Source organism: Pseudophryne corroboree, chromosome 2 (genome assembly GCF_028390025.1).
Source record: "Pseudophryne corroboree isolate aPseCor3 chromosome 2, aPseCor3.hap2, whole genome shotgun sequence".
Lineage (NCBI taxonomy): Eukaryota > Metazoa > Chordata > Amphibia > Anura > Myobatrachidae > Pseudophryne > Pseudophryne corroboree.
The window spans coordinates 418,379,360-418,395,392 of NC_086445.1; the positions used below are offsets into that span (position 1 = coordinate 418,379,360).

At 38.2% G+C, this 16,033-nt stretch overlaps 1 protein-coding gene across 6 annotated transcripts in view; it reads right to left on the reverse strand.

The window, feature by feature from the left end:
- Positions 1-16,033, reverse strand: part of CFAP47 (cilia and flagella associated protein 47) — a 1,065,013-nt gene that overhangs the window by 470,772 nt on the left and 578,208 nt on the right. For all 6 annotated transcript variants that reach the window (XM_063953487.1, XM_063953488.1, XM_063953489.1 and 3 more), the window contains 3 exons: positions 8,953-9,096; positions 3,676-3,849; positions 2,297-2,408 (listed from right to left, as the gene is read on the reverse strand). In XM_063953487.1, the coding sequence (XP_063809557.1) occupies positions 2,297-2,408; positions 3,676-3,849; positions 8,953-9,096 (430 nt within the window). The remainder of the gene's footprint in view (positions 1-2,296; positions 2,409-3,675; positions 3,850-8,952; positions 9,097-16,033) is intronic.

Consider the following 16,033-nt stretch of genomic DNA (forward strand, 5'->3'; position numbering starts at 1 on the left):
CGGTCCCAAGCTCCAGATGCCCGGTTCCACACAGGAGATAGCTCCTCACAGCGATCAAACAAGTCCTGGAGTCCAAGCATAAAACACGTGAGCCACATTTAACGCGTTTCAGACTGGTTAGTCCTTCATCACATGTTTTATGCTTGGACTCCAGGACTTGTTTGATCTCTGTGAGGAGCTTTTTCCTGTGTGGAACCGGGCATCCAGAGCTTGGGACTGATTCACTGCTAGACCATCTGTGCCCTCAGGAGTCTCCCAGGATGATATATAGATGCTGCTATGCCCTATGGAGCCAATTGTGATCAGCTGTTTTTAATATAGATGTTTTTTAAGTGCAATCTGTAGTAATAAATGTTTTCATTTTAAAGTATTGCTACACTATGTTTGGCTTTTTCTAAGTGTCTCCAGTCATCCTCAATCACATGAGGGATAGGAGACACAATATTTTTCAAGTTCATTTAAAGCACTTGAAATATTCTTGCTGAGAATCATCCTGCAAAGGGGGAATTTATATAATCGTTTGGCCATATCTTCCCAACAAGGAGTCTAAGAGGACATTTTTTGGTAAATCAGTCTCTCTTTTTTTGCTTTACAGTACATGTCACACTTTGGTGGTATATGAAATAATGTGGTATTTGGAGAGCGCTCTTACTTGTGTACAATATTTTCTTTGTATCTGGTGTTCAAGTGTCTGTGGGATGGATACTTAATTGTACATGTTGTTGGTGCACTCCAAGTTCTATTGCGCATCTTCCTAAAGTTTTGTTTTGACCACCAATGAATCTTCACAAGTCCATTACGCGCAATTCCTATCCTCTCCGCTAAGCTCCAACTTCTATGAGAAAAAGCTGGATTAAGCCTCCTTGCTTCATTCACGCTCCCTCTGAATCAGTTTCACCCACACATGCCTACCCAAGCCAAACCCAACACTCATGCGTGACATCCCTAAATTAGTATGTGTATGCTCACCATAAGGCCTTGGGTTAGGTAACATAAGGGCAGAACAATGTGCTAGCACTAACTGATATACACAAACCTAAATCACTTCAATTCAGAGATATTATTATTAGTTAAAATGAAAATACTGAAAATATTTAAAAACTAAATCTAAGAATAATTGACAGAAAAAGTTTGAGGTTCCCACCATAATCCCACAACACATCTTTACTATCAAGCACTCCAGATTGTCCATAAAATAAAAAATATGTATTGTACAGTAATAAAAACAACAAACCAATGTTTTAGTGAAAAAAAATATTACTGTATAAATGAGTAATGTGCCATGTAAGTCATATACTTCTTTAATATTGCCATGTACATTGTTCAGTGCAAAACCTGTTATGATGTGAAAAAAAAAGTTTTTATATACATACATATTACTCCTCCCAGGAAAATACACCGGTATATTAAAGAAGTATATAGCTTTTTAGGATTCATTCCTTTTCTATGATAGGTAAATTATGGGTAAATCTATGGCTATATAGAGAATAATCTAGGATCAAAAATAAAGGTTGTACTCGATGGACAACTTGTCTTTTTTCAACCTAATTAACTATGTTACTATGTAAATTGTGATTTATTTATTTTTTATTTATACATTGGGTCACTTCATCTTTGCAGCATACATGATATTTAGTTGGCATTTATGGGTCATTCAGTACTTGATCATTTAGGTAAATAAGGAAGTTGACAGCCAGTGTGAGTACAAATACATCTAAACCTATGTAACAAAAAGCACAAAAAAAGGCAAAAGAAAGCACAATTATTAAAACAAGATATAACATTATATATCAAAATGCATTAAAGCTCTTCCCATGCATCTATTATTCTCCTTATATTATATTTTCCATGTATACTATACCCTTTAATTGAAATTAACTCTATGAAATGATAAAAATATTCTTGATACCAGCATATCACATATAGAGGCAGATTTAGCAATGAGTGATAATTTTGTTATGACTCATTATGAATGTTAAATGGTGCCCCAGCCAATCAGTTCCTAACTGTCATGTGTTAGAAAAATGACAGGAGCTGATTGGTTGGAGCACCATTTAACATTCGTAACGAGTGATAACAAGAATATCACTCGTTAAATCTGCCCTATAATTCTTCTTGCTTTAGCATAATAATCTATTTGCAAAGTCATCTATGTACATTATAATTTTAATTGTGTTATTAGTTTGCAAAGTGTTCATATTGCACCAAAATACAATGTTTGAAAATTCTATGGGTATAAATGAACTCTAATACTTGTCAAAATAATTGACATCATACTTGTACAAGATCTTATTACCTTGGAACACTCCACGTTTCAATGGAGATAGACTCAGAGTATATGGAGATGATGTACCAGGTTTTACAGTTAATGTTTGGGGCCCACCAACAAATGGAATGTCTGACACCACCTTAAAGTAAATAAATATAAAATAATCATTAATAAAATACATAATTGCCATGTTATAATGAAATCTAAACATTCTCATTGCACCAGAGACAGTGAATGACAATAGTAGAGACAATAACTGCTTAGAAGTGGATCTTATGAGCTGGAAAGAACACCATCAGCGATACTCAGGATGCTTATCTATCTATGTTGCACATAATAAAATGATGTCTTATTTTGTACTAGTTATTTATATAGCACACAGAAAATATTTATATGCAGAAAATGTTTAGCCAACCACATCAGTTCCTGCACCAGTGGAGCTTACAATCTATATTCCCTACGACATCTGCACACACAAACATTATAGGGTGTATATGAACGAAATTAAACAAGCCATATACATAAAATTACAAATTATGAAATAGAAACAATATGGAATACAATGTCCCCCCAGCAAATCATAAACAATGTCCTGTAAACCATAGAGAGTAAATAATTTATTTTCTGTAATAATGTTATGTACACAGTCTTGGTCAACCAAGGGCTATATAAACAACAGTTACTGTTAAAACATTGCATAAGGGACAATCTGGGAATAACAATGTTACATTTAAATGTATTAAGCATTATTTGTAACACCGCTCTGTACATGTCAAGCAAACTGTAATATCCCCACCAATAATGTCTTCATGTTTGCTAAAAAGACCTTGTTAAGATTAGCATTGCTTTTATCTTTTAAAAGCACAAGCATTACCATTTGTGTATCATTATATAGTATGTCAAAAAATATATTGCACAAGTTTTATTTAACTTTTTTTGGAGTGGAAAAAAAACATTTTAGGACACCAGTGATGTCAACTAATAAATTATATTTTCACTGCTGTCTTATACGCAAGCACTGGTTTGCAGTGTGATATTGGGCATGCTTTTACCATAGAATAACACTATATACAGTACATGTCTCTTTATTTTGAGAGACCTATAAAAGGCATGCAGCTATAAGCTATCTCAGATAAGCACCTAATGATATTGCACTGTGGCAAAGAGGCACTTTATTGCTTTACTGCAAAGAGCAGTATATGATGGTTGTCAACACCTGCATGTCCCTGTTCAGTAGTTTGTGATTATTATATTACAGGCATAACACAGCTGATAAATTTAATCAAACAAAAGGAACCTCTTAAACAAAAGAAAAACAAATATCATAACACTATACAAGAAAGGGATAATAAAGAAAATTGTAGATTTCCTAATCTCCAAAATCTGAAAAATAAATGAAATCTTACCTTAAAAGTCAATCTGTTGTTAGTATAATTGGGTACCATAAGGACTTTCTCTGTAATCTGTCTCACTTGGCAATCTATCACGATATGATCAAGAGCCAGGGGTTCTTGGCCAATGCCTTTGAGGCCAAAGATATGTTCGGTACCATCTGTTTCATTTTGAAGCATTAGTTTGCCCTGTTAAAATGGGAAGGTGTTAAGCTTTTGGCTGCAAAGTATCATTTTAAATTTCAAAATTGCTCCCAACAATGATTTATTTATTGAGCAGAAAGAACATAATCTTGGATGATCTTAATGTCATGGTTTTATAATAATAGAATTAGCAAGATAAGTGAAAACAAAATCTTAGTATCATTGAATATATTTGTAAACTTACATAAAATGTTAATTAATTTGTAAATAACTTAGGGTCACATTTCCTTAAATTTATAAGACCTCTGAAAGGCTTAGATATAGTATCTCCATGGATTCCAAATACATTTTTGAGTAAATGCTTAGAAGTTCAGATTAGTTTTAAACTGTTTTTTTGTACTTTCTACATTCATTTGAGCGATAAAGAACAATAAATGCATTCAGTTTTTAATCTTGGCAGAAATCATTTGTGGAATCCACTTACTGGTGCTGTCCAATGTGTATAATAAAATGTGCCAATACACCTAAATATTTCAAGCTATAAGCAGCTGTATGGTAGCACATGTACTGCATTATACTGTACATACACTGCACTGGAATATTACTTATTACATGTTCATATATGATCTAACATTTTATCATTTTCTGTAAACCAACAGGGCATTGGTATCTGTCATCTGATATTTGATTCCTTTTTTTTACTTTATATTTTGTATTTCTTTAATCTCTCTTTATTTCTTGTCATTATCTGAAAAACTCATTAAGCCTTAGATTAAGCATCTACTTCATTCTAAAACCGTAAGAAGAAACTGCATCTACCATAGAGTTTAAGAGGGTAGGTAGAATATATCATGGCTGAATTTACTTTACTGTAGTCAAACAATCTGCATTGCATTGCCTACACTTGCCTTACATACTTTCTTAACTCCCACAACTTATTGGACCCACTTCAGTCAGGCTTTCGTGCCCAACACTCCACAGAGATGGCACTGACCAAAGTAGTGAATGATCTAGTCACTGCTAGATCGAAAGGCCATTACACACTACTTATACTTCTAGCTCTCTCTGCTGCTTTTGACACTGTTGACCACTGTCTTCTCATACAAACACTACAATCCCTAGGTCTTCAGGACACAGCCCTTACTTGGTTCTCATCCTACCTATCTACTCACTCTATCACTGTTCAGTTCTCTGATTCTACCTCTTCTTCTCTACCTCTATCAGTTGGAGTACCGCAAGGCTCAGTCTTGGATCCTCTGCTGTTCTCAATCTATACCTCATCTCTTGGTAAACTAATCAGCTCCTTTGGATTTCAGTATCATTTATACGCTGATGATACTCAAATCTACCTATCCTCCCCAGATTTAACACCATCTGTATTGGCTCGTGTCACTGGATGCATGTCTGCCATTACATCTTGGATGTCATCTCGCCACCTCAAACTCAACATTTCCAAAACAGAATTAATTATTTTCCCACCAGCCAAGAGTAGTTACCAACTTGATATCTCCATAACTGTTGACAATGTGACTATCCACCCTACCCCACAAGCTTGCTGCCTCGGTGACACCCTTGATACTTAACTTTCCTTTTTTCCACACATTCAGTCTGTCTCTAAATCATGTTACATGCACCTAAAAAACATATCCAAAACACGCCCTTATCTTACACAAGACACTGCAAAAAACTCTAATCCATGCACTCATCATCTCCCGCATTGATTATTGTAATAGTCTCCTTACTGGTCTTCCCAAACATAGGCTCTCACCGCTCCATTTTAAATGCAGCTGCAAGGCTAATCTTTCTCGCTAGACATTCTTCGTCTGCTGATCCGTTCTGTCCATTGGTTACCAGTATTCTACCGTGTTAAATATAAAATACTTTTACTTACATACACGGCTATTAACCAACCTGCATCATCATACATCTCCTCACTCATCTCAAAATATCTCCCTACCAGACCTCTCCACTCTGCACAAGATCTGTGTCTCTCATCCACATGTATTACCTGTTCCCACTCAAAATTACAGGACTTTACCCAGGCTTCACCCACTCTGTAGAATGCCCTCCCACACACAATAAGACTCTCCTCTAGTCTCCAAACCTTTAAACATTCCCTGAAAATGCATCTCTTTAGCTAAGCCTACCAAATTCCAGACCCACCCACATAACCTTCAGTGCTTCCCTATCCAGTTACATCCTCTCTGTACTTTCCACATAACCTCCCATATTTTTCTTCCAACACTGCCACATATCAACCCATTAAGAACCTAGAAATCTGGTGGACCATTATGCAACAGGTAGCATCTATCCTTGTGTATCAGTGCCTATTTCCCTATAGCTTGTAAGCTTGCGAGCAGGGCCTTCCTACCTCTATGTCTTTCTGTCTTTGCCCAGTTTTGACCTATAACTGTTATTCTAATTGTAAAGCGCAACAGAATATGCTGCACTATATAAGAAACTGCTAATAAATAATAAATGCAGTGCCCCTGATTCATATTACACCACATAGTAATGCCCCTTGTTCAGGTTACATCACTCAGTAGTGCCCTTTATTCACATTGCGCTACACAATGGTACCCTTTATACATGTTATGCCACACAGTAGTGTCCCTTATATACAATGCCCACAGTAGTGCCCATTATGCACAATCCACACAATAGTAGTGCCCCTTACACATAATGTCCACAGTTGTAGTGCCCCTTACATAAAATGGCCACAGTAGTGCCACTTATACACATAATGCTCACAGAAGTGCCCCTTATACACTCTGTCACTCCAGCAGCTCACCGCCCGTGACCCTCCAGCAGATCCATACCCTGTATCCCTTCAGCAGCTTCCCTATCTCTCTTTTCCCTCAAGCCCCCTCACCCTATCTTTAAGATGCACAAAGCCTGCTCCTCTTGATGGCTCTTCTTCATTTCAGCAGCGGTGACAGCATGACATCACATACACTGTGATGGAAAAGGAACCCACTGGGACCTGAGGAGGGGATGAATGCTGTCCAACAGACACAGCATGTGCGAGTACCAGGAGGGGTGGGCTGTAGATGGAGGAATACTATGTAGCCATGAGAACCTGAGGGAGGGGGAGGTGGCTGCAGTTCATCAATATCACTAGCACTGCATGCATCATCTATTGATGTTGGTGATGGGGTGGGCTTTTCTGTTAGAATTATTGTGCAAGGCAATGTAAGAGGTGGAACTAGTCCCCCCTACCATTACAGCTGGTAGAACTCCATTCCATCTCGTTCCCCCCCACTTTAACCCCTGCCTTAACCACTTGCCTGGTGTGGGCTTTCACCAGGCTGGGCTATCCCTTACATAGTCACATACAGTATGATGCGACCAGTCAGAAAGCCCACTGTGCGGCTGCTCGAAGAGATTCTTTCAGCGGCTGCCGTAATCAGCTGCCTGGTCACCTCACCCCTGCCGTGCTGCCAATTACTGTTGATTAGGAAGCATGGCAGCACCCACTCACCTTCTGTGTGGCCACCCTATGCTGCAGAGAGAGAGGAACAGCTTCCGGAGTTTTGGTGAACTGTTAATTAATGGTCCAATATATAGGACAGCAATGTTTCTACCAATGTTTAAAAATGTATTAAAAAACAACAACAAAAGAACAATTGTATTGGATATGTTTTAAACTAATTCAATAAAAAAAAACAGACAATTTTGGAGCAGTTTTTTTTTTAAATATCAGCCAGTTAATAGGCTAATGCCATATCCACTAGCCGACTCTCTTTCACCTGGAAATTTCAGTTTAGCTCTGCTGACTCTGTCATGCAGCAGAATGTTATTCCATACAATACATATCACCTTCAGTAATGCTCAAAGCTGTACTACTACCATGGCTAGAGTAGCTTTTCTTCACTTAAGTTAAACTCATTTGAGATGGACATTTTCAAATGTCAACTTTTTCACTTACATATAAACAAGTCAGACGCCAATATCATGCCACCCTGGACACATAACTACTGACCCTATTGCTTACTCTTAAAGCCTAGCTTACCGCTGTTTGTCACTGCACCACTTACATCATTTATAGATGGCATTAGAAGCACGGTCCTATGGCCGGCAATTGGGACCCAGCAAAAGCCTTTTCAGCCTACAGGTGAAAGCGCAGCATGTATTTGCAGGTAGTCTCACAAACACATTAGTGAAAATAAAAAAAACATTTTTGGTAGCAACAGGCTTCTGGGAGTTGGGCAGATGAAACTGGCAGAAAAGAGGAAAGATGCTCAAGGGGCACATGTGACACAGAGTTGTGTGTAATGCACTTAGAAAAAGTAACAAAAAAATATCTTAAGTGAATATAGTTGACACTCCTCAGTGCATAAGTGAGTGTCAGCTCCTAAATAAATATGGTATGTGTTGGAGTTCACATAACAATTTAAACACAAAACAGCAAAAAAGTGGAGCGCCTGCTAGTGACCAAGAAGTAGAATTATCACCCAAAGGAAAAACTAATGATTAAATGACTCTAATTATCTGTCATGGAAATAAGAATTAAAAAATATTTGAGCTTATCTGTCCATTAGGAGGGTTCAGGTACAGCAATCCCATTAAGATACAGCAATCTCAGATAAGTAGAGCCATTTCATCATTAGTTTTTTTCTTTTGGGTGATAATTCTACTTCTTGGACACTAGCAGGTGCTCCAGTTCATCACTGTTTTATGTGTGTATATATATATATATATATATATATATATATATACAGATGTAGCGTGACTACATTGCAAATGTGCACTGCTGGCATGGCTAGGCGATCCGGCGCCTAGCCACACCGAGGTAGCACACAAAGCTGATCCCATTCATGTGAATGGGGTATGTGCGAATGAGGCGCATGTGGGCAGGCAAGGATGTAGCCATGATGTACGTGGCTACATCGGTGTCTATATATATATATATATATATATATATATACACACACACGTATATATTTATATATGTGTACAGTATATATACAGTAGCATTAATATACTCCATAGTCTAATTGCAATTTAGGGCTAAAACTTAAACTTTACAATTGCTAATCCTATAGCAGCATCTCAGAAAAAGATTAAGGACAAAATAAATGTTAATTATGTTACCTATTACAACATGAAAAAGTTTTTCTTCATATTCCTTAAGGTCAAAATACTTACTGTGCTCCAACACTTAGAGAATGGTTTAAACATCAGAGCATATTTGCCAGTTTCTCCTGCAGAGATACACAAAAATGGCGGGCCATAGAAGCAATCTCCCTGAAGAATGGCTTTCAGTTTCCAGTCTTGCTGAGTCATGTTACTCTAAAAAAATAGGAAGAATTTTCTGTTATTATTATTTCCTAGTTTGTAAACGAAAGTACACATACTGTATCACAGAAATGTTATGGTTTCCATGGTACCACCTAGATATTATTTATTACCAGTTATTTATATAGCGCACACATATTCCGCAGCGCTTTACAGAGAATATTTGCCCATTCACATCAGTCCCTGCCCCAGTGGAGCTTACAATCTATATTCCCTACAACACAGACACATTCACGCTAGGGTTAATTTTTTCTGGGAGCCAATTAACCTACCAGTATATTTTTGGATTGTGGGAGGAAACCAGAGTACCCGCAGGAAACCCACGCGAGTACGGGGAGAATATACAATCTCCACACAGTTAGAGCCATGGTGGGAATCGAATCCATGACCTCAGTGCTGTGAGGCAGTAACGCTAACCATTACACCATCCGTACTGCCCAGATATCCTTTAATTACCTTACAAGTCGCTAATGACGTGGAACAGATGTACTGTTCTTCATTATGATCTAAAATATAATTCTTGTAAGGTCGAACTGGTAAAAAATTTCTTATTAGAAAATTCTGTATATTGTACATCTTAGATACAAAAGAAAAAATATCTAGATGTCAGGAATTTTAAATTGTTGCATAAAAATGAATGTTATGCAATATTCTAGCTGTATCTTACAGAATTCTTAATAAGTTCATTAAAATGCTTTCAGATCATTAACTTGCTCTGGGCTGCTGAAAATGGACGACTACCATATAATGAAATAGAGAACAGTACAATATAGTGCAAAAGAAAAGAAATGGGCCAGAAAATTACCATAATAATTACTCACCCAAAGGAAGAAAAATATTAATGATAGTATGACTGACAATAAATGCAGTAATCAAATAAAAATAACAAAAAATACAACAAGAGTAATGCACACCCAAGAGCACTATAACTGACCTCAGGACATATAAGAGTTTAATGACATGTGCCCATGTTTGAGAGATCACTGTTACTATTGTCAATAATCATTTAAACAACATTACAATTGAAAAGAAAAAAAGAAAAGAAAAAAATTCATGCACAGGTAACTGTAAGACAAAGATGCAATAACCCATCATACTTGTAGTCCAGTTTGAGAAAATTAAAACCTCTAACAAGTTAAAGCACCATTTCCAATTCTGATCAGTCTGAGAGGCTGATGTTGAGTTGAACAGAAGACATTTTTTGCTTAAAATTTGAATTTCCATACTGACCATGCATAAAAAGAATCTTATGATTCCATTGTGTAGATTCTAGCGCATCTTGTGTTTAACCCTTCTTGTGCTTATGGAAGAAAAATAGGGGAGGGAGATGGCACTCTAGCATTGCCCAAGAACCATACTTGGTCAAATGGTTGTACAGATAAAGACCACAACAAAGAGGCAGATACTGTATATCTATTAGCATGCATATATCTAGCTTGCTTGACTCCTAGTGCAAAATAATTATTGATGATGATAACAAACAGCATCCATTTCTGATTGGCTTAGTGCGTCTTGATCTTTCCCACAATTACCATTACAAGAGGTAGACTCAATTATTAGCAAAATAGGTAACACAACTGTTTTATGAAAGCAAAAACTCTCAGTGGCAACTTTTTGTTATTAGGGGGTAATTTATCGCTACAGTGCATTTTTTGCATCCCTGTGATCAGGTAGTTGCTGCCTACAGGGGGAGAGCATTAGCTGTGGGCAGGTGTGCGATTACATGTGTTGCAGAACTGCACAAACAGGTTTGTGCAGTTTCTGCTCAGCCCAGGACTTAGTTAAGAAAAATATTTTGCTCCTAGAAGCAAAAAACCCACGCACTTGAGGGTAATTTAGAGTTGATCGCAGCAGCAAATTTGTTAGCAGTTGGGCAAAAACCTGTGCACTGCAGGTGGGGCAGATATAACATTTGCAGAGACAGTTAGATTTGGGTGGGCTATTTTGTTTCTGTGCAGGGTAAATACTGGCTGCTTTATTTTTACACTGCAATTTAGATTTCAGTTTTTACACACCTCACCCAAATCTAACTCTCTCTGCACGTTATATCTGCGCCCCCCTGCAGTGCACATGGTTTTGCCCAACTGCTAACAAATTTGCTGCTGCGATCAACTCAGAATTAGGCCCTTGGTCCGAGCTGGTTTTCCAAGCAGCTGTTATGAAATGGATAGTCAATCCAAAAAACGTAATATAAAAGCAACACAGCGCTAACTACATTCATACAAACAGGCAGGTGTGTTTAAAAAAAAAAAAAAAAACAATTGATAGGTTATTTATTAAAATTAAATGTTTATAAGGATGAAATCTCTCCCTTACTATTACGACACACTATATAGTAAAAATTTATTAATAGGAGCTTTTAGAATATGAAAGTCTTTGATAAGTTTAGGACAAGGGACATATCACCGTATAATCCAGTGGTAGGTGGACATGTACTGCAGAAAGGCCTTTTGCTGTGGGGACTGTCGGTTCCAAATATTTACCAGTCCAGGAGTGATAATGTTAATTGCCCATAGGTGGTGGTCCAGTTGGCAATGGCTCTTGCACGCAATTGTAGGGTTCCTGATAAGCTGCTCCTTTACCCCTTTATATAGGGCTAGCAATAAAACATCACACCTGTCTGTAGTTTCACAATCACATTAATAGTCATGATGATGATCGGGACCGGAGCTGATGTCAGAATCCCTCCCTCCAAACGCCTGGTGACTCCTGCGTTTTTCTGGACACTCCTTAAAAATGGTCAGTTGCCACCCAACAAACGCCCTCTTCCTGTCAATCTCCTTGCGATCGCCGGTGCGTTCGGATTTTTCGCAGGATCCCGTCCCTGACCGGCGCACCCTATTGCTGTGGTCCGCCATGCCTGCGCATTGCGGTGCATACGCATGCGCAGTTCAGACCTGATCGCAGCCTCTGAGAATACACACAGCAGCAATCAGGTCTGAATTACCACCGAATTAGAAGAGCAGGTCCTGTTAATGGAACAGATAACTGCTTTTAGTTTAAACCTCTAGAGTAGGTGATAAATTTGTAAATATCAGGAAATAGTGCAGTAACTCTGGTACACCACTTTTTAGAGGTAATTAAATAGCAAAATATGGCCAATAAGGGCACTTCATTCATCATTAAATTCTCTGTAAAAAGCAGAAAAATTAGTTTGATGATGTAGCACATGTAAAATGTGTTGTATAGATGAAAAATGGGTTTTGAACTTCCAAATTGGAGGTGCAAGTTCTTTTTGACACATTTTAAAAACTTGTACGATACTGACTTACAGTATAAATTATGATAGATACATTTAAATGTACATCAAAATACTCTAAATACTTATTTGCTGAAATATACATGCTAACTATCATTTCTCATTCAAGTAGTCAAAGTAGTAAAATTCAGCCATGTGAAGCCTTATAGCTACTATCACTATCTTTATGATACGGGATACGGGACAATATCCCCACTCTTTCATGCACTTCACATACTTCACACGGTAATTGCACACTGTCTGCAAAATTAACAAGCAGTACTGGCACAATGGCCAAGACTTGGCTTTTCTAACTTAATAGCATATCTTCTTCGGTATGATATACCGCTGGACAGGTTGCCGGCAGTCAGATGAACAATGCCGGCATCCCGATATTGAAGATCCCAATGTTGGAGGTGGAAACTATTTTCCCCCCACCCTAACCATCCGGGGGTGACTAGGACTAACCCTCCCTAGTGCCTAACCCTAACCCAACCCCCCAGGCCCTAACCCTAGGAGTTCTCCCGATACTTAGCTGTGGGGTGTTGGCTGTTAGGGTTCCAGCACTGGTCTCCCAAGTGGTGTCGGGATTAAGTCGTCAGTCACATGACCGCCCGGAATCCCAACAGCTAGGATGCTAAACACATCCCAACAAATGATGTTCAATTTTATTAGCAAAATTATCATGTGATAAGCTCAGATTATTAATATGAGACTCCACAGTATGGAAGTCACAGTTAATTGTATCTGCCCCTAAAGCTAGGTACACCTATAGTATACAAGTATTGGCCTGATCACCAGATATCAGCAGAGCATCCCATTCATTGTATAGGTATGTATACAGGAGCATTAGGCAAATAAACAGCTTAAAACACTAATGCAAATGATCAGATCTGGAGGTCACATTTTATGAGCAGCTTAAAATTGAAGCTGTACCTACTGTAGTTTTAGTGTCCTTACTGTAATCAAATTCCATTACAGGTATTTACTTGCTATCTGCAATCAATCTAACAAATGAAAGCAGATTCCCATTTGGCATTTAACTTTTTACAGGGGAACACAACTGAGATTTGTATTTTTTTAACTTAATTAGTACTTTCATTTTGTTTAGTAATTGCATCTGTGTTTAATTGTATTTGTCTCTAGTATTTATGAATAAAGCTGTCCAAACAGAGTCAGACTGTCTAATGTATATGGCAGTTCATTAAAGTACTATATTGTGTATATTGTGGCATAAACTAAACGCATATACAGGGCCGTTTTTAGGGCCAGACAAGCAACCTCACAGGGCGCCTGTGGGCAGTGTCTGCACAGTATTCCATGCAGACTGACCATCTGCATGGAATACCATTGGAAAAGTCCCTCCAAAGACAGTTAAGAAGGATGCTAGAAGAGGCGGCGGCAGCCATTTTGGGAGCGAAATGCAAATGACTACTAGAGGCAAAAGCAAGTGCCAGAACCACAGGAAAGTGCCAGGAACATGGCCGAGGAAGACTGTGGTGGCGGTATGAAACCCCTGACAATGAGCAGGTATTAGTTGGGCATATTATGTCATCATACGGTGCAAGGGGCATTACTGTGTGGAATTACTGTGTGGAATTTTTGTTTCCAGTGGTGGTTGAGATCTGGGGGTGCAGGGTCAAAAAGTGGCATGTAAGGTAGTCTTTTCCTGCAAGTCTATATCCATTTTAGTGAGGTCATGTTAATTTTACCGAGGCCACGTCCCCTTGTGGGAGAGAGAGCGCCTTCAGGGTGTGCAAATTTTTACATTTCAGAATGTCTATTTTTTACTGTTCGCACTGGGAGCCAGACTGTCTGCAAATGGCCATGCATATACTATTGTATTCTCTTGGCATTACACTAGAGTATATGCTAACCTTATAAAAATGGAAGCATCTTGACTTGTGTACAGATTGGTTAGCTGCAAGAAATGCATTATGCTTCCAACTCTAAATCAGCCACTATCCTACAGATGTATCCTTTAACATCTTTGCCAGGAAATCACGGCACAGCATATGGTAGTAGGAGCCATGCAGAATACAACTTGTAAACCGCCGAAGGTAGTGGGGAGCGGTGAGGAGATTAGTGAGCAGGGGTAGCGGGCCATAGATTTCTAAGTGCAGCCCGCTGCTGGTAGCGGTAGCGTATGGTCCCCGCTACCATAGCATACAATAGGGAAGCTGGGTGCTGCAGGAGGTGGCACTATGCTGCAGTGCATACAGCAAAGATGTGTGAGGACACATCTGTATCTTCAGAATGTATACTCTTGGACAGAACCCTCTTCCTTATTATTTCCCTTGCACTATAGTTATCACCTGGTCGTTTGTCTTCTTCTCTCCTTCAGTGACTCTGACCCTGTTTGTTGTTTACAATGGTTGAAGGATCACTGAGAGATGTCTGCTCCTATAAGTTACTGTACAGCACAATGTCCTTAAATACAACCTGTCCATTGTTTTACTGCAATGTTTGTATCTTTCTGCTTTCTGCTTATGTGATGGTTTACTTTTTTGTATTATATTAATGCTGTTTATCTTATTTGTTTTTATGCCCATGCATGTGCTGCACTGTATACAGCTTGTGGAACCTAATAAACAAAATGATTGAAAAAAATGGAATCGGAAAATATTACTGACTTACCGTACAAGAGCTGAATGCAGACCTATAAAAATAAATGCGGTAATACAAGAGAACTGGTAAGTAGCTTCTTTCATCCTTTAGGCTATAATAATGCTATTGATACAATGCAATAAAATATTTAACATTATGGTTATATGTTTTGACTACTTAATGAAAGCACAGATGCTGATACTGCTGCAAAAACATTTTACATAGTGGAATTGCAAACATTATTATATGTATGTTTCCTTTTGTGCTTAGAATGTTTTAAAGGGGTCTATTTATCATCACTAATGTGCCCTGTACACATGCAGAAACATGAGTTACTGCATATTTTTAGTAATGGTTCTTCCATTATTACTTTATGAGGGGACTGATGGCCCACTTAATATTCAGCAAACCCTGCATACTGAAAGTGGGACCCTATGCCATTGTCAGATATAGAGTAGCTGTTCCCCACCAGAGCAATCTTAAATTGAATGGTTTCCAATGCCACAACTTGGATATCAAAGTATAAGCAGTGGTGAATTTTCCATTATGCATGTGAGACACGTGCCTAGGGGCAGCACCTGTTTGGAAGCGGCACTTGGATGCTTGTGTTGGTAACGTCATGTCAATAAGTATCAGTAACTGCTAAATATTTCCACTGTACTGTACCATATGCCATCTTGAATGGAGTGTAAATGGGTAGGACATGCACATACAGCCCCAGTAAGCTGTCCTACTTAGTACATATTTATACATAATTAAAAATAGTAGATTTTTTTATTATCTTATTAAATTAACTATCATTAAATGAGGGCTTATAACCAATCAATCAATACAAATGATAAAATTAGGCAGATGAGGGGTGGTCATTACCCCTAAATTCCCACCTGAGTATAAGGGTGCTTTAGGGGCATATTGAGGCATAGGCTTGAAGAGTGCTCATTCACATTGGTATGAATGGTATAAATCCAGAAAAATCACAGTAGCACCCTTTCATACTTTTATTGAATTAAGAGTGTGTTGCCCACACCATATACTGTAGATGTTTCCTGACAGCATTATTTGTAATATGTAAGTAAATACCACAGA